This window comes from Monodelphis domestica, chromosome 2 (assembly GCF_027887165.1).
Source record: "Monodelphis domestica isolate mMonDom1 chromosome 2, mMonDom1.pri, whole genome shotgun sequence".
Classification (NCBI taxonomy): domain Eukaryota; kingdom Metazoa; phylum Chordata; class Mammalia; order Didelphimorphia; family Didelphidae; genus Monodelphis; species Monodelphis domestica.
Window position 1 is genome coordinate 172,486,627 of NC_077228.1, and position 25,864 is coordinate 172,512,490.

At 41.8% G+C, this 25,864-nt stretch overlaps 2 protein-coding genes across 3 annotated transcripts in view; one reads left to right on the forward strand and one right to left on the reverse strand.

Moving 5' to 3' along the window:
- TDRD10 (tudor domain containing 10) overlaps window positions 1–5,197 on the reverse strand; it is a 42,976-nt gene extending 37,779 nt beyond the window's left edge. The window contains exons 1-2 of one of the 2 annotated variants that reach the window (XM_056816333.1): window positions 5,024–5,197; window positions 466–502 (exon numbers count right to left, since the gene is read on the reverse strand). In XM_056816333.1, the coding sequence (XP_056672311.1) occupies window positions 466–467 (2 nt within the window). In that variant the 5' untranslated portion in view covers window positions 468–502; window positions 5,024–5,197. Of the gene's footprint in view, window positions 1–465; window positions 503–4,616; window positions 4,955–5,023 lie in introns of those variants that run through there. The other variant, XM_007481997.2, reaches the window with a different exon arrangement.
- A 131-nt stretch (window positions 5,198–5,328) lies between these two features.
- On the forward strand, window positions 5,329–24,878 carry SHE (Src homology 2 domain containing E). The gene is made up of 6 exons (XM_001373050.4): window positions 5,329–6,435; window positions 8,934–9,060; window positions 16,939–17,262; window positions 18,856–19,012; window positions 21,109–21,228; window positions 23,481–24,878. Exons 1-6 carry the CDS (start codon window positions 5,773–5,775, stop codon window positions 23,665–23,667), a joined length of 1,578 nt encoding a protein of 525 aa, XP_001373087.1. The 5' UTR covers window positions 5,329–5,772; the 3' UTR covers window positions 23,668–24,878.
- Window positions 24,879–25,864: the final 986 nt, after the last annotated feature.

The following is a 25,864-nucleotide window of genomic DNA, read 5'->3' on the forward strand; positions in this document are numbered from 1 at the left end:
GTGATATGATCAATTTTCCCTCCTTTCTTCCCCTACTTACAGCTAATCTCTTCCAGTGATGAAAGACTTGGTACCTCTCAAGGCAGTTCATTCATCTTGAAGAAACTCTAATTATTCAATAGCTCATTTACATTTAGTCAGACCTTCTAACCGTGGTCACTAGTGTTCTTCTTCAGAGCATCAAATAATAAATCCACCCTTTCCCCCATATAATGCCTTTCAAATATGTGAAGGCAACATCTTTACTTCCCAAGTCCTCTTTTCAATAACTAAACAGTTCTAATTATTTCAACTTTGCCTCATGTACTATATATATCATGGTTTCTAGCTTCTTCACCTCACGGGTGTACTGAAGTTTGTCAATATTGTTTCTAAAATGTCACCCCCACATTTTAGACATATTTTTATCATTTTTACTTTTAGTACCTAGCTTGAGGGATGGTGGCGGTGATGAGAAAAACTTACATGTTTGCAGTTCTTTAATTCTGTTTGAAGGGATCACCTGCAAAGCAAAAATCAGCCAGTATTACATATGAATACATGCATAATTTATCACACTCAATGTAATGTTACTATTTGTAAGGATTTGCGAGAAAATAGCTGAAGACAATCACAAAGGCTTTAACAAAAGGGAAAATATAAAGAGTTCAAAAATAATTTTTTAGGAGTTTAAAAATAAAGTAAATTAGGGGAGAACTGAAAATTTTTCTGTGAGAGTTGTGCATAAGGGAAGAATTTATGACCAAACAAGGAACAGAGAGCATTATGGGATGTAATAGTTTTGATTACATTAAAGTTTTTGTACAAACAAAATCAATGCAGACAAGAACAGGAGTCAAATTTATAAAGACACGAATCATTCTCCAATTGATGGATAGCTGAAGGATATTAACAGGCAGTTTTCAGATGAAGAAATCAAAACTATCTATAGACATATGAAAAATGCTCTAAATCACTATTGATTAGAGAAATGCAAATTGAAACAACTGAGGTACCACCTTATATCTATCAGATACATTAATATGACAGAAAAGGAAAATGATTAATGTCAGAGGAGATGTGAAAAAAATTGTAACACTAATGCCCTGTTGGTGGAATTGTGAAGTGATCCAACCATTCTGGAGAGCAATTTGGAACTATATCCAAAGTGTTATAAAACTATGCATGCATATCCTTTGACCTAGCAATACCAGTAACTAGGTCTATATCCCAAAGAGGTCAAAGAAAAGGTGAAAGGACTTATTTGTACAAACGTACTTAAAAGCAGCTCTTTCTGTGGCAAAGAATTGGAAATTGAGGGAATACTCATCAATTGAAGAATGGCTGAACATGTATATGATTGTAATGAAATATTATTGCCCCATAAGAAAGGATGAGCAGGGTGATTTCAGAAAATCCTGGAAAGACTTACATGAACTGATACAAAATGAAGGAAGCAGAACATAGTAACAGCAATATAGCACAGTAACAGCAATATTGCAGAATGATCAACTGTGAATGATTCAACTATTCTCAGCAATACAATGTTCCAATATAATTTCAAAGGACCTGTGATGAAAAATGCTATCCCCCTGCACTGAAAAAACTGATAGAATATAAATGCAAATTGAAGCATACTTTTTAATCTTTATTTTTCTTGGGGGGTTTGGTCCTCATTTTTGCAACATGGCTAATGTGAAAATGTTTTGCATGACTTACACATGTATAATCTATATCAAATGGCTTGTCTTCTCAAGGAGCAGGGAGAGAGAATTTGGAACTCAAATTTTTTTTTAAATCTTAAAACTGTTTTACATATACCTGAGAAAAATAAATGTTTAAAAAATTCAGATATAACTGAAGGATTATCAGACCATATAATGAAAAACAACATGGTACTATACAGTGCAATCAGAAGATATAGGTACTAGTATTGGCTCTGATATTTATTAGTCTTCTGAACTTGGATGAATCTAAGCTTTTCTATTTCCTTATCTGTAAGATAAGATCACTACCACCTGTTCTGCCTTAGTGGATTATTGTGAGGATATAAAAAGGTTATGTAGAAAAAAAGTTTTAAATTTACTAAGTGATATTATTTTTCTGACAAAATTGAAAGGGAGTTATAATCTATGTAGCAGGGTTTTAGACAATTATTCTCATGTGTGGGTGCCATCACTATGAACCTCCACTACCCTCTTACCCTGCTACTTCATTCATTACCATATTACTTTTCATCTTGGGTTCTAAAGAAAATCAGGGGATTCTGATAGCTTCTCATAAATTAATTGCAATGTATGCTCTCTTTTTAAACAGTTACTTATTTATTTAGAATATTTTTCCATGGTTACATGATTCATGTTCTTTCCCTCCTCTCCTCCCTCTTGTAGCCAATGAGCAATTCCACTGGGTTTTACATGTATCATTGTTCAAAACCTATTTCCATATTATTAATATTTGAAATAGAATGATAATTTAGAGTCTACATCCCTAATCATATCTCCATTGAACCATGTGACCTAGCAAATTATACTCTCTCTTATTAATCAATTAGTTCTGAACCTCAATCTCAGTTTATAAAATAAACCAGAGAATCCTCTTTTGGCATAAGCTTTTTCTCCTCTCAAAGTCAACAGTCTCAAGGTTTAAACATCAATATCACTAGCTATTCATTTTAAAATATATAATAAATTCACTTTCAAGATTCTATGCCTTTTTACTTCTCAATTCTATTCCTTTTAAAAATACAGTTAACAACATCCTTCGTTTCTATGGAAGGGACAATTTAAACTGGAGAAAAAAAAATATATATATATAAAAAATCAAGTTAAGCCTAATCATAAGAACCATATGACAAGAGCTGCCTCATCCCAGCTTCACCTCTGACTCTGTGACCTTATACAAATTATTGTAGTTCAGCTTCTCCATCTGGAACATGAAGATAGTTTTCCCATGCTTCCCAAAGGTTATTAGAAAGGCAAATAAATCCGCAGAATAAAAATCCTGCATGAATTCAAGGATCATTATATAAGTATATGGCACCTATTAACAACAATGGCATTAATACAATGCTTTGGAGTTTGCAAATCATTTTTTACATATTAACATATAAACCTGAGGGCAGTTGTGTGAGGTAGGTACTATGGCATTATTATCTCCATTTTACAGATAAGAAAGTTGAGCCTTAGAGAAGTTAAGTGACTCATTCATAGTCACACAGTTAGTATGAAGCAAGACAGGTTCTTCCAGATTCTAAGTCCAGTACTTTAAATGATGGTACAAGATATAATTAAAAAGAGAGAGATTGTGACTTGTGGGGTATATTATTTTATTGTCATATTTCATGTTGTAATGTCTTGATTACCTCTGCAAGAGGGTAATTACAAGGATGATCCCAAACAGATCAGATATCATCTTACAACTTTATGGGGCAAGCTTTACAGAATGTTTTCACAGGAATTATCACACTTCACCTTCACAATAAACACATGAGGTCCCTTAGGTGTTATCACCCTTCTCTTACAGATGCCAAGAGTCTGAGGGAGGTTCAATGATGAGTCTAAGTTTACAAAGTCCATTAAAGGTCAGAGCCAAGCACGGAATCCAAATGGTTTTAGCTTCTGTCACACTAGTTCTGTGCTGTCTTTTTATTATCTTCTCCAACAAGAGCATGGCCTAAGGCACGGAGAGCAGCTCTCAAGAGTTAGGAAAACCAGAGTTCAAGTCTTCCTTCCAACAGAACACATACTGGATGTTAGTTACCAGCCAAGCTAATTAACTTCTCATTGGCCCAGGAAATTCACTAAGGCTGTAATGGAATAGTTAGAAGTTTCTCACCAGAAATTCCCTAGTATCAACAAAATAACAGGCCCAGGCCACAGAACAAAACAGCTCTCCCTCCCCTCCACCAACTTCTACAGCACATTAGGCTCCTCGGTTGTGTCAGCCAGGCAACAAAACCAGTTTCCACTTTCCACTGGAGGAATGTTTCCAAATTCGATTCAACTTAAACACAGCTAAACTTGGTTTGCATGCAAGTGCTGGACTTGGTTACAATTCTGTAGCACTTGAGAGAAAGGATTACAAGATGAAAATGGGGCTGGGAACCACCTGGACTCCTGACTCCCAACTACTCTCCCTAGGGGAGAACAAAACCAAAGGATATCCCACAAGCTTTCCGGCCCCCTCACCCCATCAACGTGTTTGGTGCCTTGTTTCTCCTTTCAGCTTCTGGAAGAAGCCTTTCCCAATGTAGTCTCCATGGAGTGAATCATCTGCTTATGCCCCCCCCAGCCCCGCCCCCCTACATATATGGGGGGGGCAGGGTCTATTTTATTCTATTTTCTTTGTATCCTCACAGCTCAGCACAGTACATAGTAGGTGCTTCAATAAAAATATGAGCTGACTGACTTGACTGGACATGCCTCAGTCCAGAGAGATGAATGAGGGTGGGGGAGGGGAAGTAGTTGGGGGGGGGGAAAGGCGTCATATAGCCAAAATAGCCTCACACGCCCTACTTCTCAGTCCCCTAGCACCCACTTACTCTTTATAGGCCTCCCTAGGACATGCAAAGCAAATATCTGGCAGTGAGATGAAGTGAGAGAAAAGGGGTGCCCCTTCTTCCAGCCTCCACCTACCTCTGCCTCGAGCGGCTCCGAGGGGCAGAACGCGAGGGAGAGCGGAGATGGTCTGGGGGATGATGGGTACTGCGCATGTCCGGTGGAGGATGCAGGGGAGTATGGGCAGGGCAGGCGCAACTCCGTAACTAGAAGAATTAGGGGGGTGGCAATGGGAGGGGGAACCTGCAGGTAATACAATCCGGCTGCCACTTAGCTATTATTAACGTCTTGATGTTTGCAAAATGTTCTCGTATGAACTCGTACCAACCCCGCCAAGGGGGGCACTTAATTAAGGAATTATTAGTCCCACCGGACAGACAAGAAAACTGACGTTCTGATTTGCCCGCAGTCATACAGTTAATGTGTTTATCGGTATAGGAAGCCTGGTCTTCCTGACCCCAAAGCCCAGAACTCTTGCCACTAACCCTTTATTAGGAGAGACAGTTACAGACCCCAAGGTGGGTTGGGCCTGATTTAGGAGGATAGGACTCTCGGTAACTCAGCCTCCTTCTTCACCTTCTTCCCCCAAGGTTGAGGGGAGCACTACCCCTCCCCTCCCCCACTCATTGGCGCGAGCCTTGCCTCGAGCCTCGAGCCTCGAGCCTGCTTCGAACTGGGGCTGACCCACGAGGGAAGGGAGCGGTCGTGAGGACATACCCAGACCACACCTCTTTGGGCCCCGCCCCCTCCGCCCCAGCACGCGACCTGGGCGGTAATCTACCAAATAGGGGAGGTGCCTAATCTTCGGGGTGTGGAAGGGTAGGGCACTGGAGGAGGCTCTCGGAGGTGTGGGCAGGTTTTCCCCAGCGGTCTATCTGTTAGTCTGTCTGCTGCTTCAGGACAAACGAGCGTCAGCGTCGGGGGCGGTTCTCGAGGATACAGTGATCCGGGCCCCGTCCCGTCTGGTCCCAGGGCTTCCAAGAACAGCAGGCGCGCGGGGGCGGAGAAGGGAGCGGAGGAAACCTCGAGGCCGCGGACTGCAGGAAAGAGAGCCCCGGGGACAGTGTCGCCCGGCCCCGTCTTGAGCCGCGGGCCAGCGTTTTCTGCACGGACGACCGGCTGAGAGGCGGCGAACCTCCCGTCGGGGGAAAGCCACTCGCGTCCCCTGCCCCCCTCATCCCCGGGACCGGCCTCGCCGGGCTCGCAACCCCCCGCCGCATTGCCGCCCCAGGGAATGTGTGTGGCGCCGGCGCCGGGCGTCTCTCGGTGTCTGGGCTTCGCCTCTTTGCTCGCCGGCTCGGGCTCCAAAGGGGCCACGACGCTCACGGGCCGGGCGCCCCCAATGGCAGCTAAGTGGTTCAAGGAGTTCCCGCTGACACTGAAAACGGTGTCGGAGCGGGCGAAGCCGGGCAGCGGCGGAGGCGGCGGCGGTGGAGGAGGGACGGGAGGAGGGGGCAGCCTCGCCAGCAAACTCCGTAAGAACTCCGAAGCCGGAGGCCCTGGGCTGCCCCCGCCGTCCGGCAAGAGCCGCAAGAACTCGGCCGCTGAACTGGGCAGCTGCAAGGTAGCAGGAGCCGGCGGTCCAGCCAAGGACAGCCGGCTGTCCCGCGACAGCATTCAAGGGATGCTCCAGGCGGCCGCAGGCAAGAGCCGCAAGAACTCCCGCACCACAGCCGTCGCAGCGGCCCCGGAGGAAGAGCAGCCCCGCGGCTCGGTCAAGAGCACCGGCTGCAGCACCTACATCAATCGGCTCATCAAGGTGGACACCCAGGAAAAGAATGGGAAAAGCTACTCCAGCTCCACCTCCAGCTCTAGCTCCAGTTCCAGCACTTCCTCCTCCCCCTCCTCCCTGGGACCCGAACTGGACAAGGGCAAGGGGGTCAAGCAGCAAGACACGGTAAGAAGGTGGCTTCCCCTCTCCCTCCATCATCCTTTGCCTTCCTACAGTAAATCACCACACCACACCCATTAAACTAACCCTTTCTCTCATCTGGTCAACCTTCTTCCCACCTCCCCCCCAAAAAACCAACAGGTCAACCTTTTACCCATCAAGGCAACCCTTATTCATCAAACCAATCTTTCCTCCATCATCAAACCAACCCTTACCTCCTAGCAAGTCAACCTCCCCCTCCCCTCAACAAATCAGTCCTCTTCCTATCAATCCAGCTCTTAACTCTATCAAACCAACTCTTCCCCTCTTCCCCCATCAGGCCAACCTTCCTCCCATTTCCCTATAAAGGAAACCTTTCCCTATAAAACCAACTTTCCCCACATCAAGCCAACTTTTATTCCACCTCATTACTTTCCCTCACAAAGCCAAGCTTTCCCCTATCTAATCGACCCCCTAGTGTAAATTCTCCCACTGCCATTATGCCTTTTGGTTGTACAGCTTAATTGGATGATGGTAGGAGCTTGTAATACATAGTCCATACAGGCTTGGAACATTTCTTGGGTATTCTTGTTCCCCCATAATCTCACACATATGTCACTTGTAGGGGTTGAACCTTACTTGGGGAAAAAAAAAAACTAAAACTAAAGGTCAAGGAAAGGTAAAAAGCTGGACCTTTCTAAGAGGTAAATTTGGATCATTTGAGACATTACCTTGTTCTTACAGTTAAGATGTTTCACCCAGCCTTGTAGTATTATCATTTTGTGGTAGTTCAAACCGCTGTTTTGAAAAGACTGCTATTTTGCAAGATTTATCTGCCTGCTGAAGGGTATTGTATTAATCTCATGATTTTGTTTGGGGAATTTCTAGGTAAAGCCTTAATAAAATTAAGGACCAGCCCCACTTGATTTGCTGGTATTGGAATCTCCTTTATTCTTTGCATTTGTTGTTTGCAAAAGAACATAGATCATGGATTTACAACTGAAAGGAGTTATTGAGACCAACCCCACCCACCTCATTTTATGGAAGAAGAAACTGAGGCTCAGAGTGATTCACCGCCCTAATAAATTCCTGAATTAGGATTCAAACCCGTGTCTTCCAGCACTTCAGTCCACCATCCAGGACTGCTTTTAGATCCTCTGGGTTTTTGAAACACTTTAAAGAGATTAAGATTAGGAAGAACAAAGATATTTTTCTGGTCCTTATTGCAGTTTAGTCTCTGGGTGCTGTCCAGGATTATGGAGCAGTGACAGTGAGAGATAAAATAAATCAAATAGTGTATTTAACAATCTTTCCCTTTATAGCATACACTGGCTGCATAAGGAAAGAGATTTATGGGTTGGAGGGGAGTATTATATAGTTCTGGTTTGTGTACCTCAAATCTACATGTGTAATTTAATTGACTTGATAAAGGCTTGTTGAATAAAGTAATATGACTGAAAAGCATTTTCATTCTTCACATGGAAGTGCTGGATATCTTAGAGATTATTCACTTAGGTCTGTGACTCCCAACACAGCCTGCTCTGAGGTCTTGCTCATTTCCCCTTCTTTGCCTTTGATCCTTTCATTCCTGTAGGGGAACATCCTCTCCCTTAATGCTCTCCCTTCTCCCTTTCTGCTTCTCAGAGTTACACAGTGTGATGGAAATCCACACAATTCAAGCTCTTCTTTCTTCATGAAGTCTTCTCAGGCTGATGTGTCCCTTCTCTAAATGTATCCTACTGATAGCACCACATGATAGCATCTCATTCTATTAACTGTTTTAGTTCTGCACTTAACTTTATTTTAAATTCCTTGAGAACAGAGGCCATGTCTTACATGATTTTGTGCTGCCCGCAGCAAACTAGCAATGTAGAATTGTCTGGGAGGCATTCAGTAAGGATTTGGTTTTTGATAGATTACGGTTGGTAAACTCAGTTAATTAGGGAGGCCAAAGTCATGGGGTTAATCATCATGCCCATGTGCTGTTACGGTTTCAGGTTTCCCCCACCCCAATTCTAAGGCCCCAGACCATGCACTTTTATGTAGCAGATGCTTTCTTGAGGGTGGAGAGGACATGCAAGAGTGTATGGATTCATGCAACTTCACCATCTGTCAACTAGCATTTATTAAATGCCAACTGTGTGCACTATGCTAAATCTATTATTAGAAAAAAAGTGTACTAGGTGGATCAGGGGATAGAGCACCTGGCCTATAGTCAGAGGGACCTGGGTTCAAATTTGGTCCCAGATGCTTCCTAGCTGTGTGATCCTGGGTAAGTCAGTACCCCTTGTGTCTTAGAATTGTTACTAGGACAGAAGATAAGAGTTTAAAAGAAAAAGTACACTCAGTTACACTTCTCGCTAATGTTAGGGACCGTATGGTAGTTTTCATACATACCAAAGCCTAGCCACTACACCTACAATCATCTGTACACAGATGACCATTTAGTGAATGCTCCAGACAATAACCATTTGGGTATGGTTACTACTTGGGTGCTTTAGAATCCTTCATTCTTCTTTTTACAGGTGATCATTTTGGAAGACTATGCTGATCCCTATGATGCCAAGCGGACAAAGGGCCAAAGGGATGCTGAAAGAGTAGGGGAAAATGATGGCTACATGGAACCATATGATGCACAGCAGATGATAACAGGTTTGTGACCAATTGCTGGTTAAATATGGACAGAAACCTCTGACTTCATGCTTTTCACCCTTTCAAGCAAGAGGCAGCTTGGTGTAGCCGGTAGAGAGTTAAGTGCTCCTTGATACTGGCCAAGTTAACCTCCCAGGAGCTCAGGCAACTCCAAATCTGAGGGGGGAGGATAACGACTGATCTGCGCTGGTTCAGAGAAGTTCCTCAGTTTTAGAACTTATAAGTGTCAATATGAACCGATATCCCTGTCTCTAATACCTACTCTCTCAAGTTCTCGTAGAGTATGTATCAAGGAAGAAATGAAGGGACTTGTCTAAATCCAAAGTAGGTAGGAGAAAAGCCTGGGCGTTGTTGGAAGACCTCCAGTGAGGGAGAGCTCACTACCTCCTCAGGAAAGCTATTCCACTTTCTTATAGTTTTAATTACTACTTTTTCCTAACACTAAAATTGAATTTGCCTCTTCTGAAGCTTCTGCCCGTTACCCATAGTCCTGCTTTCTGAGCCTCAGCAGAGAAAACCTAATCCCTCTTCCCCAAGACAGCCTTTAACACACTTGAAGATTGCTATCATGTTTCATTCCCTACCCCCACCCCCAACCACCCTCAAGTCTTCTCAAGTCTAAAACATCCCCAGTTCTTTAAATAGATCCTCATGTGAAATGAGTTCACCTTTCTGGCTATTCTTCTCTGGATGCTCTCCAGCCATTTAGAGTCCTCTTTAACAACATGGCATACAGAACGGACCCTGCTGCTCCAAATATTGTATCTGATTTGACCTATGAAAGCAAGGACATATGGATAATTTTATGCTCTGAAAACATTTAAAATACCAAATGAAAAGACAGGAAATTTTGGGACCAAAAGATGGCATTCATCAGCGGACTTCAGAGTTCCGGAAATAAATTACCTTTAAATTTAGATGCTGTATTTTAAATAGTTTACATCAGCCCTGGTCAACCAGGGCAAGACTTAAGTTAACAGCAAGTATTTATTAACGTACCATGTGCCAGGAATTGTGCTGAGTACTAGGGATGCAGAGAAAGCCAAAAACATATCCTGTCCTCAAGAAGCTTACAGTCTAGTGGGGGAAAACAACATACAAATAACTTTATACAAACAAGATCTATACAGGATTAATTGGAGATAACCACAGAGATAAGGCAGAACATAGGGGGTTAATCCTGGATATTTCTTCTTTTTAAGATTAGAGCAGGAATGTCTTCTTAACTCCCCTTCCAGTTCAGGTTCTGTGGTATCACATAATTACAGGAGTTGAAAGTACTTTCTAAGGTCCTTCAGTTTCTCTTTCAATTCAATTCACTCAGGCCTCTGGGCAAGATTACTACGAGTTCAAATGAGAGAAGAGGGATAGCATCACAGCTAAGGTTACTGTAGCTTTCCTGAATCCCTTATTTCCCTAGCCAAGCTCTTGGATATCAATAAGAGTCACAAGTGTGCATTAAGGAAACAATGCATTGTTTTAAAGAATAGCTTGAAGCTAGATAGACATGATAATTGTTGTATCTTAAGTAAATGTAATGTATGACAAATTAATTTTACTATACAGTATCTAATTTTTAAAAATCCTTATCTTTTATCTATACTTGTTACTAAGTATCAATTCCAAGGCAGAAGAGCAGTAAAGGTTTGGCAGTTGGAGTTAAGTGACATGACCAGGGTCATGCCACTAGGAAGTATCTGAGGCCCAATTTAAACCCAGAACCGCCTGTCTCCAGGCTTGGCTCTCTATCCACTGAGGCACCTAGCTGCCCCCAGTATCTGTAGTTAAAGATTTATTTCTAGAACTCTGAAGTCAGCAGAATCATGCTGTCATTTTGGTACCAAACTTTCCTGTCTTAATTACATTTATTTTATATCTTTCTCACTTTAAAATATTCATGTGTCCTTACTTTCATGCTTTTATAGATCAAATTTAAAAAAACATTATTTTTTCAGTAAATTGTATCTACTACCTTTTATTTAAACTTTGTGACCTAAGATACACACACATCTAGTTATATGAGTGCTGACTCAAGGGAGTTTTTGGGGTTTGTTTCCACCACCCCCAACCCCCCTTGTATGTCATGAGTTTCATTCCTGGGAAAGGAATAATTGGTCACACATTAAAGACTTTGTTTCTACTGTTTTTAAAACAAATTGAAAAGCTGTCAAGCTACAGGAACATAAGCAGAGTCTCAGAATAGTGGAACACAAGGATAACTTCAGCACTTTGATACAGTCAGGGCAGGCTTCAGAAATGAAAATGAACTAGAACAGGAAGGCAGTGCTTCTGTTTCCTGCTGCTCTGCTGGAGGGAGATAAGGAGTTGGATTCAGGGAGGGTGTACCCTGGCCAGGCTTTGACCCTAAGGGTCACTGGACTGTGACCCCTGGTGAAACCCTTGAATGAAAGGAAGTGAAAAATGAACTGAGTCACAGTAAAAAAATAAAAATTAGGTGGTTGGAGGAGAGGAATAAAAAGCATAAATTAAAACAAAAGGAATGTAAAATTTCAAAAAAGGAGTTTCTCCCAAGAATCTATGCTGAATTCCTGTGTTGAGCTTCCGTTCTCCTTTTGTTTTCATTTTTTTTGCTCTCTTCCTCTTTAGATAGCATAAATCATTTTGTCTCATGGGTTTCTTTTAAGTGGTTGTGGAAAACATACCCATGAAGTTGATTTGTATTTTTCTTATGAATGTTGTATTCTTAATGTCCTGGGCTTGCAAAGGAAGTTACAGATCAGTTGATCCTGCTAAATGAAAAGCATGTCTGTGAAATTTGCTGTTTAAAATAAAACAATCAGTAGTTCCTCCTTTCCTGTAGGATAAAATGCAAACTGGTTCTCCTGCTTTCAGGGCCCTCCACAGTTGACTTCCAATCATATTTTATTGTACTATTCTTCACCTACCTCACATTCTAGGGAAACTGTTAATTTCCTGCCTCCGTGTTTTGAATGGACTCCTTCCACACTTTTGTTTTTATTAAAAGTCTGTCTTCCTTCAATGTCTAGCTCTGATTCCCTCTCCTCCAAGAAGCCTCCCTGTGTTTCTCCTTCAACACTTTTCACCCTCTCCAACTAAAAGCAATCTCTTTCTCCTCAGATTTCTCCTATGCACTTTGAATGAACCCTTCCTTTGTGTACTTATCAGATTCTTCCTTCTATAGTATTTGTTTATGTGTACATTTATTACCCTTATTAATATAATATGTAAATGTGAAGCTAGAAATGGGAGGAGTAAGGCAGAATCCTTATTTCTAGTATCTTCTATATAGTCAGCACTTAATATCTGAATTTTGTTTAAAATCTGAAACTTCAACTACTTCATTTTCAGCAGTCTGTAATGAAACAACAATCTGTGTACTTTCCTTTTAACCTCTTAAAAGCTCTTGGTCCCTAGTAACTGGGTTTCAGTTGATATCCAATACATAGGCATCCCTTTCTGTATCAGCATAGTGTAAGTGCCTTGACTTAGCTTACCCATGGGGCTACACAGCTGGGCAGAATAACAGGAAGTGAGCTAAACAGAAGCTGGAAATAAAAGATTTGCTGCTGGGTTTTTTCCTTTTTTTTTTTTTGTTCTGCTCAGTTGTGGTTTAAAGGTACTATAGAGTTGTTTAAGTTGTTTTTTTTTTTAAAACACCATGAAAAAAGTAAAATAGCATAGTTCATGGGGAGGGAGGACAACTACCTTGATTGGGTTTCTTCTAAATTACTACCCAAACTCCTCGGTCCCTTTTCCTGAAAAAGTACAAGTCTGGTTTTTAGTTATGATACCTCATATGAAAGCACTTTCCTTTTCCTACATCATGACAAGGTTAGATTCTTGAGATTTCTTGCAATTCCAAATCTGTGATCCTATGATCTTTTTTCATCCCCATATGGTAAGAAAGAAATTGAGGCATGGGAATGGTGCAGCCAGAACAGGCATTTCTTGACTTAGGTTAAGTAGTGACTTAATAGCAAAGCTGAGACTGGAACTCATATCCTTCTTTTTTAAAAAAATTATTTATTTAGACTATTTTTCCACAGTTACATGATTCATGATTTTTCCCACCCCTCTTCCCTCTCCCTCCCAGAGCTGACAAGCAATTCCACTGGGTTATACATGTATTATCACTCAATATCTATTTCCATATTATTCATATTTGCAGTAGAGTGATCTTTTAAAGCCAAAACCCCAATCATATTCCTGTTGAGCCACATGATCCATCATATGTTTTTCTTCCTTATTTCTCTTCCAAATCACCGTCCAAAATGATTGGAACAATTCACAACTATACCAGCAATGCATTAATGTCCCAATTTTGCCAACATTTATCACTTTCCTTTGCTGCCATAGTGGCCAGTCTGGTAGATGCGAGGTAGTACCTCAGAGTTGTTTTTATTTGCATTTCTCTAATCAGGAGAGATTTAGAATACTTTTTCATGTGATTATTGATCATTTTGATTTCTTCATCTGCGAACTGCCTATTCATGTCCCTTGACCATTTGTCAATTGGGGAATGGCTTGATTTTTTTGTAAATTTGATTTAATTCTTTATATATTTGGGAAATTAAACCTTTGTCAGAGAGTTTTGTTATAAAGATTTTTTCCCAGTTGATTGTTTTCCTTCTAATTTTGGTTACAGTGGTTTTGTTTGTATAAAACCTTTTTAATTTGATGTAATCAAAATCATTCATTTTATATTTTGCAATGTTCTCTGTCTCTTGCTTAGTCTTAAAGTCTTCCCTTTCCCATAGATCTGACAGGTATACTGTTCTATGTTCACCTAATTTATTCATGATTTCATTCCCTATATTTAAGTCATTTAATCATTTTGAATTTACCAACTCATATCCTTCTCTGGAATTTTGAAAGCAAATAGGAATATGTACTTCCTTTAGAAGACACTTTATGAATGGAGGAGTAAAACATAAACCATTTTCCTCAGCAGAGGGTATGCAATAAAGATTGTGAGCATTTAACATTTTGTCACTAGTCCAGAGCTGCCAAATTAGTATTGCTTAAAAAAGACTTTAGAGGTCATCTGACTCCAGCTTCCCTACAACAAAAGAATTTCTCAAATGTCCAGGATGATGTTTTTTTGTTTTTGTCTTTTAGTTTAAACATTCAGGCTTTTTAAAGCTTCTCAGCATTTAGATAGTCATTCAGTCATGGTTCTTTAGATTTTTCACCATTTCCCTTATAAACCTCAAACTTTAGGGTTTAGAACTCGGCATTCTGATTTTTGTCCCACGTACAAGCAAAAACTTAGACCTTTCTGTATGAAAAGAAAACTCTTGATGTGTTTTCAATACATCTGAAGTTTTTTGTAGAAGTTGCTTGTGTCCCTGTGTCTTGAATAGCTCATGTTAATATAGTGGTCAGGGCTCCTTTGGGCAAACCTTCTCCTCCCCAACACACAGTACTTGTGGAAGTTGACTTGAGGTATCATGTTTTGAAATTTTTCAACTTTTATAAAATGAGCAATTGAATAAAACTCTTAAATTTACATTACACAGTAAAAACAGGGCCCAATTTGTCTATTGAAGAATCCTTAGTTATTAAAGATCCTCATATTAGAGGTAGTTGCAGACAAAAACTAAATTGTTTAAATTAGGGGAGGAAAGTGTCCTTCCAGTTATCAAAAATGTAAATATGTGTCGAGTATAGTCTACAAAACTAGAATAGTTATTGAGAAGGGAAATTTTTTTTAGCACATTTCATATCTTGCTTCATCCAGCAGCACATGTTAATTGTTACAAGGTCAGCTCTTGGTTTCAGCCCTTTTCTGCAAATGACTGTTTATCTGCAGTTAGTTAACTGCTTTCTGTTGTCTGCCATGGTAAATGGCTTGTATCGGACAGCCTGGGTGTAGCTTCCTTTCTCCATTTCCTCCTTCTCAGTCTTGTTTCCTCTCGGAGCCAGCTCTGCACGTCAGGAGCTATTCTGCCTACAGGAAGGATCAGTTTGCAACCATGTGATTGTTTCTGTTACTATGGCGCCTCAGGTTTAGGACCGCCAGGTGCTGGAATGAACTCTGAAGTCATTGAGCTTGAGGGGGTGGAGGGACCCCATGTATAAATCTTGCTTTTTCCCTAATTAAACATTGTTTAAAGACCTAATAATACTTTACATATCTTTTACCCAATCCAAGGACTTTCCAAGGAAGGAGGGCTTTTCTTTCCTTTTCTTTTGTTTATGGGATAGACTAGATGGCCACTGAGGTCCCTTCCAACTCTCAAATACTATGATTTAATCATCAGACTAAATATACAGCTCCTTGTTATTTCCACTCCTCTCTCTCAAAACTCTGTAGACATTTTTACTAAAAAAGTAGAAAGACATCTAATGTAGACCATTAGGTTATACAATCCAGGCACACTTAAAGTACCATCAGCTCTGCAATATTTTACAAGTATGAAATGTTGAACACCTATAAAATTGCTCCATATAAGACAATTTTTGTCCTTATCTATCCAAGTATATTTCTCCTGACCTTAGATATAGACAAACTCCTGTTCTTCTTGGTTCAGTAGAGACAGAGCTGAAGTGAGACAGGGAAGAACAGAGCATGCCAACCAATATAACGTGGATGGACTTTGAGAATGAATTAAATTTGTACTCTAACAATCTGTTCTTTCTTGTTCACTTGTGTTTGTGTTCACTTTCCTGTTCTTTTAATTCCTTATTAATCAATTATTTTCTTTTTTAATGTGTAAAAATTAATTAATAATTAAAGTTCCTCTGAGGGGGGGGGAAACACTTGTCTTGACCAAGTTAAAAAGGAAAGATGTTTTTGGTTTTTTTCCTATCCTTGATCAGAACAGATGGTGAATTAAAGGTGAAGAAGGTGCCAGGTCCAGAGCCTAGGAATGGCTGGGACAGAGAGTATGTGAGGACCCAAGAGTGGCATAGTTAAAAGCTGGATGTGGACATTGGCCCCCTATTGATCTAGGCCATCCTTCATGCATTGTAAACAGATTATAGGTTGAATTTTCTATTCCCCATGTTTGAAGAACATTCCCCCTCTTCAATCTCACTTTAGTTCTCTTCTGTTCTCTCCTAGGATGCTGCATTGTTTATGGCCCTAAAATTTAAGTCATAAGTCTTCTTCTCCAGTCATCCTATCCTATGCATTCTTTACAAAAGACTTTCCTCCCTCTGGTTATTCTCCATGATTAGAAGACATCATTTCTAGCCCACTGAAATGAATTCTTCCTGCTGTTTGCAGTTTCCTACACACTGGCTCTTTTACATCTGGCTTGTCTCATTTTGTTCTCTAACATGGAGCAGACAGTTTAAGGCTAAACTGGAGCCAGATCAGACTCCCTGGTTTAGAGTAGGTATGTGGCAGTGTGCCCTGGAGCTGTTGCTTCATTTGGCTACATTACTACACTCTGGGCTTTGCTTTGATATCTGTAGATTTCTGTGATCTTTTCCAGATTTAATGTCTAATGTTTATACGTCATGGGATTTATATAGCAAATAGAGGAAGGAAGGAGTAGACACTTTCCCTGTCTTGCTTCCATGGTTGTTGTCACTATTGGTGCTACTGGCAGAGAATCAGAGCTATTGAAACCTAACTCCTAACTTACATGCCAGCCTTGACTAGGTAGATAAGACAGAAAGATGGGGAGGTGATTAAGTTTCATGAATCTTATAATAGCATGCCCCCTTCCCGGGAACTGTGGTGCTATGTGCAGCTTTTCATAAATCCATATACTACATATGGATTAATATTGAATATTATATGTTTCATTACCATTCTTTTTGTTTATTCAATCCTATGGTAAATATATTAATTAGCATAATATATTTATCTTTTGTATTTTCTATTATTATATCTTATGTATAACAAAATTAATATGTTAATTATATTTTCTATAACCCATTTAGAGATAAGGCGAAGAGGTTCTAAAGACCCCTTGGTGAAGGCTATTCAGCTGCTTGACAGCCCCTGTGAGTCAGGAGAAAATGGCATTAAATCAGAGACTTTGGCTAAAAGACGGAGTTCCAAAGACCTCCTGGGCAAACCCCCACAACTGTACGATACTCCTTATGAACCTGGGGAAGGAGGACCCAAACCAGACGTGCAGATGGGCACAGAGAGGAAGATGCGTGCCCCAGACAGCAGGCTTCCCGAAAATGATGAGCGACCGGCAGCAGAGTATGAACAGCCGTGGGAGTGGAAAAAGGAGCAGATAGTGAAAGCTTTGTCAGGTAAGAGGAGGTCACCGAAAGGGGTGATGCCGTCACCCCCAGATCCCGTGTTGCGTGAAATGCCCGCCCTTGCTCGTTATTTAGTAATGCCTCTGTTAAATGCCTGCTTGCCAGCCAGAGTGTTGGGCTTCGAGGAGGCAAAGACGAAGCAGCCCCTGCTTTCCAGGAGCTTCCTGTTGAGAAAATAGAATGTGCACACATGTGGAATGCAACCTAGACTTCAAGAGATAAATGGTCGCTTAGAGGGAGGAGCAACAGAAACAAGGGAGGCCGGAGCAGGTTTCCTATAGAAGCTGGGCGGTGAGCTAAGCTTTGAGGAAAGCTAGGGATTCTTTATGGGAAGGGGGAAGAAGGAGTACCTGGAAACAGGAGGTGGACTGTTGGGCCCCAGGAACAATCAGTGAGGCGGGAATATGGAGTGCATGAAGGAGAGTATTGGGCATGTAGACTGGGGGGGGTGGGATGAGCTTCATTTTGGACGTATTGCTTGAAACGTCCAGTTGCTGTTCCATTGGTAATGTAGGACTTGAGTTTAAGAGAAAGATTGAGTATAGGAGGAGAGTCATCTTTTTAGAGATGTGACTCGAACCCATGGCAACTGACGAGATCCTCAGAGAGAGGAGACAGAAGGGAAAAGGGTCCCACTCAGCTTGTCTGGTCAAAGAGAAAAGTTGCCCCTTGGCTCTTCAGCCAGCTTGATACCTCCAGCGTAGTGCCATATTTTAAAGAATCTCCTGAATTATAAAGAATGATGTTTTAATTTTATTTAGTGGTTTAGGGAAATGATCTAAAATTGATCTTTACATTTGTCTCTCTTTGCATACATTTATTTCTTTGAATGGTACCTTATTAGATGTAAAGAATCAATCAGAGGATTTGAGTCTGTTTTAATTGTTTTTCTTTGCTGTTCAACCTCTGGATTACACACAAGATGGCTGAGATGGCTTAGCTCTAGAGTTAGAATGGACCCTAGAAGTTATTTAGCCCAATCTTTTCATTTTACAGATGAGGAAACTGAGGCTTATATGGGCTTTTGTATGTTTTCCAGATCAAACTTGGAGATAATCCACAAACAGATTTTATAAAGCATTCTATAAATATTCTAGTCTAAATTTTGAATATACACAAAATAGTCATTTAAGGACTAAATAAGCATTGCATCCCTCTCTAATACATTTTTGTTTTATTCTTTTTAAACTTTTACCTTCTATCTTAGAATTGGTTCTAGGTATCAGTCCTAGGGCTGAAGAGCAGTAAGGGCTAGGCAATAGGAACTAAGTGACTTGCTCAAGGTCACACAGCTAGGGAGTGTCTGAGGCCATTTTGAACCCAAGATCTCTCATCTCCAGGCCCGGCTCTCTATCCACTAAGCCATCTAGCTACCCCTTATTTAATATCATTTTAAAGGAGTCAGATATTAAACTAAATTTCAGAGTGCTCAAATACACCAACATAATTTCTACTCTCTGCTGTTTGTGTTGAAAGGAAAAAAAATCTTTCCTGAGCTGAGTCAGGAAAGGAATTTTTTTCTTTGAAGCTTTACATAGACCACTGCAATGACAAGTCTGATATTAAATGGAGCCTTCCTTCCAGTCCAGTTTGAGGGATCGGAGAGACCTTCCATCAAGGAAGAAACAGTGCGGCACCACCACAGGCAGAAGAGCTGGACCCAGAAGATGCTGAAACCAGCACTTTCTGATCATAGTGAGGGGGAGAAAGTGGACCCAGCCATCTGCCTAGAAAAGCAGCCGTAAGTCTGACCCTTTCTTCTTCTTCTTCTTTTAAATTGTAACCTCCTTGGAGGCAGCTGGGAGGCTCAGTGGATTGAGAGCCAGGCCTAGAGACGGGAGGTCCTGGGTTCAAATCTGGCCTCAGACACTTCCCAGCTGTGTGACCCTGGGCAAGTCACTTAACCCCCACTGCCTAGCCCTTATCATTCTTCTGCCTTGGAACCATTACACAGTATTGATTCTAAGACGGAAGGTAAGGGCTTTAATTAAAAAGAAATTGTAACCTCCTGTTTTAGAATCCATATCGATTAAGTAACTTGTCCAAGATCACACAGGTAGGAAGTGTCTGAGGTCAGACTTGATGCCAGGTCCTCCTGACTCAAGGTCTGGTGCTCTGTCCACTGAGCCATCCAGCTGTCCCTCTGACCCTTTCTTTGATCGCCTCTGGGACTCATGAAGAACATTCATGGGATCATAGGTCTAGAGCTCAGAGCCTCAGGAGCCATCTCACCCAGCTCCTTCGTTTTACAGATGAGGAAACCGAGGCCGCTGAGGCCAAAGAGCTTAAGACTTGCAGGCCACATGTAGTGGAATTGGGGTCCGATGATGCCAAGTCTAGCGTTCTTTCCACAATAGCAGGCTGTCTCCTGCAAAAATAATAAACTGGGAGAAAACGTGTTATTCCGCTATCAAGATAGAACCTGGGCCCATTCTTTCATTAGCTTGGGGGACTTCCTTCTTCCCAGGGCAGGTCACATTCTATGCAATTTGCAGTCCTAGACATTGCTCGAAGACGCTTTCTAGTTGTACAACCCTGGGCAAGTCACTTAGCTGCCCTTGCCCAGCCCTTACGGCTCTTCTGTCCCGGGAAGGAAGGACGTTAATAATCTTGCTATACTAAGACATTATTTGCCTACTAAAATACTCTTCTTTTTTCCAATTCTGTATCTGTGTGAGGCTGGATTGTCTTCATAGATGTCAACCAAAACCATGTATTTGGGGGTAGCTAGGTGACTCACCGGATAGAGAATTGGTCCTGGGGTTGAGAAGACCCAAGCCTAAATCTAGCCTCAGACATTTGTTAGCCACATGGCATCGGACAAGTCACTTAATATCGGTTTGCCTCAGTTTCCCCATCGGTAAAATGGAGATTATAATAGCCCTAACCTCGACAGGATGACAGTAATATATTAGCATAGAGCCCATAACAGAAGGGCCATATATATTTAAACTATTATCAACAGAGACAAATAGGAGAATCTAGCTGTCTTTTATTAAACCAAGCCTCAGATTTGCAAAACAATGCCTCTATTTCACTGTTTTTAAAAATAATTTTTATAAGAATGTTATATATATGAACATATAACACATTTATTATTATTCAATTTTTAAGTGAAAGTGAATTAACAAAATATTTTAAATGTATCCATTTTCCTTTCTTTCCTTTTTTTTTAAAACCCTGACCTTCCGTCCAAGGCAGAAGAGTGGTAAGGGCTAGGCAATGGGGGTCAAGTGACTTGCCCAGGGGCACACAGCTGGGAAGTGGCTGAGGCCAGATTTGAACCTAGGACCTCCCATCTCGAGGCCTGGCTCTCAATCCACTGAGCCACCCAGTTGCGAGCCCCCTCCATTTTCCTTTCCAACGTGGTCAGTAGCAGGAGACAGAACTCACATGCAAAAAACTCTTTTTGGTCCTCCATAATATAAAAGGACAAAGAGGTCTGGCCTTGAAACCAGAGAATTTAGGGACGACTCTCTCTTCAGTCTGCTTCAGGGCCACTTAGGTTATTCTTTACGGGCTACCTGTAGGTAGTGAGCCTGGTATTGTTGATGTGGCTGTCGTGAATTCTCTGTATTGAGGTGTTGTACACAGATTTTGCTCATTTGACTTGAACCTTAAACATATAATAGAGTGAAAGTTGTATTTTTCCAACAGAATCTGAACTCGCCATTCTGACAGAATTATTCTAATCTCCTTTTAGTATAGCTGAAATTAGAAAGTGGGCTCTCGTATAAAACACGAAAGACACCAAAATGCATTGGGTTGGCCAAGAGTGAATTTCCCATTCTCTAGACCTGGAGTTTTAACACAACTTTCCCTCCCTCCTCATTGTAGTTGGTATCACGGATCCATCACCCGGGCCGAGGCAGAGAGTCGGCTACAGCCCTGTAAAGAAGCGAGTTACCTGGTGCGCAACAGTGAGTCTGGGAACAGCAAATACTCCATTGCTTTAAAGTAAGTATCCAGGAGGCAGCTGGGTGGCTCAGTGGATTGAGAGCCAGGCCTGAGATGGGGGGTTCAAATCTGGCCTCAGACACTTCCCAGCTGTGTGACCCTGGGCAAGTCACTTGACCCCCCTTGCCTAGCCCTTACCGCTCTTCTGCCTTGGAGCCAATACACAGTATTGACTCCAAGACGGAAGGTAAGGGTTTAAATAAATAAGTAAAGTAAGTATCCAGGCACCCTGACAGACTGGTGAGAGAGGAAATGAGGATCCAAAGAAGGGATTTGGTGGAAGGTGCCATAAGTATATATATATATATATATATATATATAACAGAATTAAAAAGCATTTCTTTTGAAAGGTGAGCTTGAAGGAACCTTAGAGGCTATCAAGAGTAGCCCCCTCACCATTCAGATGAGGCAGCGTGGGCCCATAGAGGGAAAGGCACTTGCCCAAAGACACAGAGGGAAGAGGCAAGATTTTGAACCCGGATACTCAAACTCTTTAAATCCTGGGTTTGTGCCATACTAAAACTAAACTAGGACCACATATTGGAGATGGGGAGAGGGGGAACTTAACCGGAAAAAATGAAGAATAACAGTCCATTAAAATGGCCGTGATAGACCTTTGAAACTCAGAGTAGTTTGATTCAAAGAATACCTCGACAGTAAAGGGCTTGCCTTGTAGTGCCGAGTGACTTGCCCTTGAGAAAATAGAAGATAGCCAAATGACTTCTCTGTGGGAAAAATGTTTAGAATCTGCTTGTTTACTTTCTCTCAACCAGTCAAGAATGGTTGTTGAAAACGTTTTGATAAATCCAGTGTCCCCTTCTCCATCTGTTTATTATTAATGTATTAATTTTATTATGAACTTTAATTTTAAATTATTAATTTTAAAATGTTTTATTGATGCCCCTCGTTTTTAATGTCAGTCTTTTCTGAATAGACTGTCTTTCTCTTCCAGCCTCCTAACTTGATCCCTCCTTTTTTACCCAAAACAAATAGGATAAAAGCACAGGGAGTGTATCTGCCTCTGTGGCCACTCTGCCGAGGCAGAGGAGAGGCGGATGTTTCAGGCTGTTTTCTGGGACTGTTATTCTAGCTCCTTAGGAGGCCCGTCTTCTTTTAAGGGCCACATCTGTTTTGTTCTAGTTCTTAGGCGGTTTGCTTCTCTCCTACACGTTTCCTCATGTTTCTCTAAATTCCATCTCCATAATTGATGGCTCAATCATAATCCATTTATTAGGGAGGGTTTTTCAGCCCCGCCTTGTGTCTCTCCAGTGGGGATGATTACGGAATCAGAATCAGCTCTCGTTTGTCGTAGAGACCCATTGTGTCCTCTTCCAGTGTGCCTTGTGCGTTTTGTTCTCTGGCCTTTGAGAATTGTGCCGGGGCTGCTGCGGGGCTGCCGGGAGCTTTGCTGTGAGTATCTTCCGGTGGAGAGGAGAGGAAAAGATGGCCAGCCTCTGGCGCTGCGCTGCCCCTGACCGTACACAAAGGCGTGTTTATGCCTCGCAGCCCCGATGGAGTCTGGGTGTTCCCTGGCAGGGCTGTCTCCAAGGCTAGTTCGGTGGCGCTATATTGAAGGATCATTGTCGGCAGGACTAACTGCATTTCCTTCCTGAGGAAGCAGAGCCCCTGTAGCTGAAACAATCAGACTGGAGGGAGGAAAAAGGGTCTGGTGTCCAAGCAATATTGCTCAGAAGGCTGAAGTGGCCAACAAATATACAATGCCAGGAATAGCCCTGCTCTGCTCCTGAAACGGGCGCTTTCTGGGTTAGCTCGAGCTTTCTTTGCCAACTCGCATTGTCTGAGCCAACAGGCTGTATCTGAGCAAAACAAACTTACTTAAAACAAGGAATGGCCTTTCCAGACGTGGAAAAAAAAATCCATTTGGATTCATACTTTATTTTTTTGTTGTTGTTGAAGGAAACTGGGTGGACTTTTTTTTAATAAACCCAAGTCCAAAGGTTTTAAGCAGTCTGGTAGCATTCATGATGGGACAGCATTGATCATTTTTTTTAAGGCTTTGATTGACATTTTGTGTTCCAAAGACACAGTTCTCAGGGATGAAGTGAATTGAGCAGGGGGGTTGGGAAGCCTCCAGGATTTTGCTGGAGGGTTGGATGTCTGGAGGATTTCTGTTGATGAGAGAACAATGGTGGGAAGGTCAGGAGAGCCCCGTATGGCCCTGGCCATGGTGCGAGGGTTCCTCGGAACCCCACTCATTCCTATCTCCTCCTCTGGCTTGTGTCTTGTTACAGGACCAGTCAAGGATGTGTTCACATCATCGTGGCCCAGACTAAAGACAACAAGTACACCCTAAATCAGCCCAGCGCAGTGTTTGACAGCATCCCAGAGGTGGTGCACTACTATTCCAATGAGAAGCTACCTTTTAAGGGGGCCGAACACATGACCCTCCTGTACCCTGTCCACAGCAGGCTACACTGACATTCTCCCCAGGGAAAGTGGGGGTCCCCTGGCCTCCCCAACCAGACTGCAGCGGCACAAACCTGGCCCAGGATGGGCTGGACTTTTTCTCAATTATTGGTATCTACTTTCCATAAGAATTTTCAAGGGAATGAAAGTTTTCATTTTTAAAAAGAATAAATTATTTGTCCCAAATCCAATCCTCAGCACCCACTTTCTCCTTCACTGAAGGATAAGCAAAGACCTCAGCACAAAGCAAAAGGCAACACTAGGTGCTGGGTGCCAGTCATAGCCAAAGAAAGACACCCACTGATGGCCAAAGGGTACCCACTCTTCAAAACATCACTTTTTTGTGTTGTCCTTCCGTGCCAGGAAAGGACAGGGCACTTGAGCGTACACATCACTGAATGGACCTTTGGGAATGGAGAAACAATGCAAAATGGGAATTGGCTGACAACCCTGGAAAAGGGTCCTCAAAGGAAGTTTTTCTGTTGGGTTGTAATTCAAGGAAAACTCTAAACTTGAAGGTTTGACAATAGGCTTCTTTGACAATCAGGATCCCTTCCCCTTCTACCTTCTACTAGTGTTTGCTCAGGAGTGCGTTTTTAAACCTGGCATCTGTCACATGTGCATATAGCTGAAGAAAGGTGGGAATCACCCCTGCTCTTAATTGCTCTCGTCATTAAACATTGTTTGGTATTGTTTTGAAATTTGTAGAATAGCATAAGCAGCAAAGGCCTTATTAATTGATGGGGGAAAATTTTTTTAAATGTTTTTAAGTAATCAGATACTATTTTTTGAATGGTTCATTTGTGAGTTTTTGCCCTTTTGGGGGAAACACTATTGCTATGGGATCTTTGTGATTTGGGATAACCTGACAAGATTTGCTTTATAAAAGTAGTACTGCGGGTCTTCACTGTATGATTGCTTTGAGATTTCGTTGTTGTTGTTTGCCTCTCCCAGACTGAATTGTAGTCCATCTGCTATGGTATTTTAAAATAATTTTGGTTGTGTGTGCATGTGTGTGTGTTTTTAACCTCATAACAGGTTTTCTATAAATTTTATTTCTCATGCTCTTAAATAAGGTTTTTGTGTTATCTTTATAATAAGCCCTAAACTTATATTGCCAATTTATTTACTGTGAGAAAAACATGGGGATAACAGACTTACTGTGAGAAGAATAATATTATGGTAAAAGGCTCTATAATTAAAGCTGAGCAGCTGTTTCTGTATTCTGGGGTTTACAGTTTATTCCTAAAAATGGTCTAGATGGCTATGAAAAGATCCAATGAAAAGTTAATTTTTATGGTTTGGGGATTTTTTTTTGGTCTGTTTGAAAAGCTAGAAAAATATTACTTTGTATTCATTTTGAGGTAGGAACATCTCCGCAGCCACGTTATCGTTTTTCTATTGTTCACATTTCATATATGCATTTTGGCCAAAGGGGCTCTCTATGTGTGCCCTTTGGTTTTCACATTCTGAAACTGCCAATACTCATTTATGTCGGGAATCTTATAGCCTTTTTTTAAAGCATAGGTTAGAACCTTCCAAATGGGGCTCGTTTTGAAGAGCCCCGCAGGTCACCGGGACATTATTTTCCATTTTATCCAGAACCTTGTTCTGTCGTTATTCCATAAATGGAATCGAATGGAATATCTGAATTTTAACAAATGCCCAAACAGTTCCAAAAGTTGACTTAAAAACTTGGCCCAGCCAGCTACTGTGATGAATCCTGAAGTAGCCCTTTCAAGGTATAGATAGACGATGCTCGGTGAATCGGTGGTTCCTTCGGCACGGCTCTGTTCCCTGCCTTGTGCTGCCCACGGCAGTCACGACATTCATGTCTAAAACGCCAGCAGGAAAAGTCAGTCCGGCTCTCCTCCTTAAAAGAGGACTGACCGAGAGGACGAGCCTCTGGAAGACGGGACGACCCAAAGTGGCGGACGTGGGGGGAGGGGGTTAAGCTGCTGTTAAGATGGTGACAAAAGCCTGAGAACTCACAGCTGGGGCGCTGACACAAAGTGCCATATGTCCGAAAAACAATTAGGCCCAGCGGGCTGTCGCCTAATGGCTTCCTTGTTACGCGCCTGGGCCAGCTGATCTAACGCTGTACAAAAGCTCCAGAGCCATTGGGAGCCGGGAACGGGGGAGGGTTTGGTCCGTCCATTTGTCCCAACAGCAAGCATCCTGGGAGAATTTATTCATGTGAATTCACTTT

What these genes read in the sequence shown, in the direction of transcription:
- SHE (XM_001373050.4), top strand. Translation starts at nt 5,773, where the DNA reads ATGTGTGTGGCGCCGGCGCCGGGCGTCTCTCGGTGTCTGGGCTTCGCC. An exon ending in TGCACAGCAGATGATAACAG is followed by an intron (nt 9,061 to 16,938) that starts GTTTGTGACCAA and finishes TAACCCATTTAG; the next exon opens with AGATAAGGCGAAGAGGTTCT. An exon ending in GATAGTGAAAGCTTTGTCAG is followed by an intron (nt 17,263 to 18,855) that starts GTAAGAGGAGGT and finishes CCTTCCTTCCAG; the next exon opens with TCCAGTTTGAGGGATCGGAG.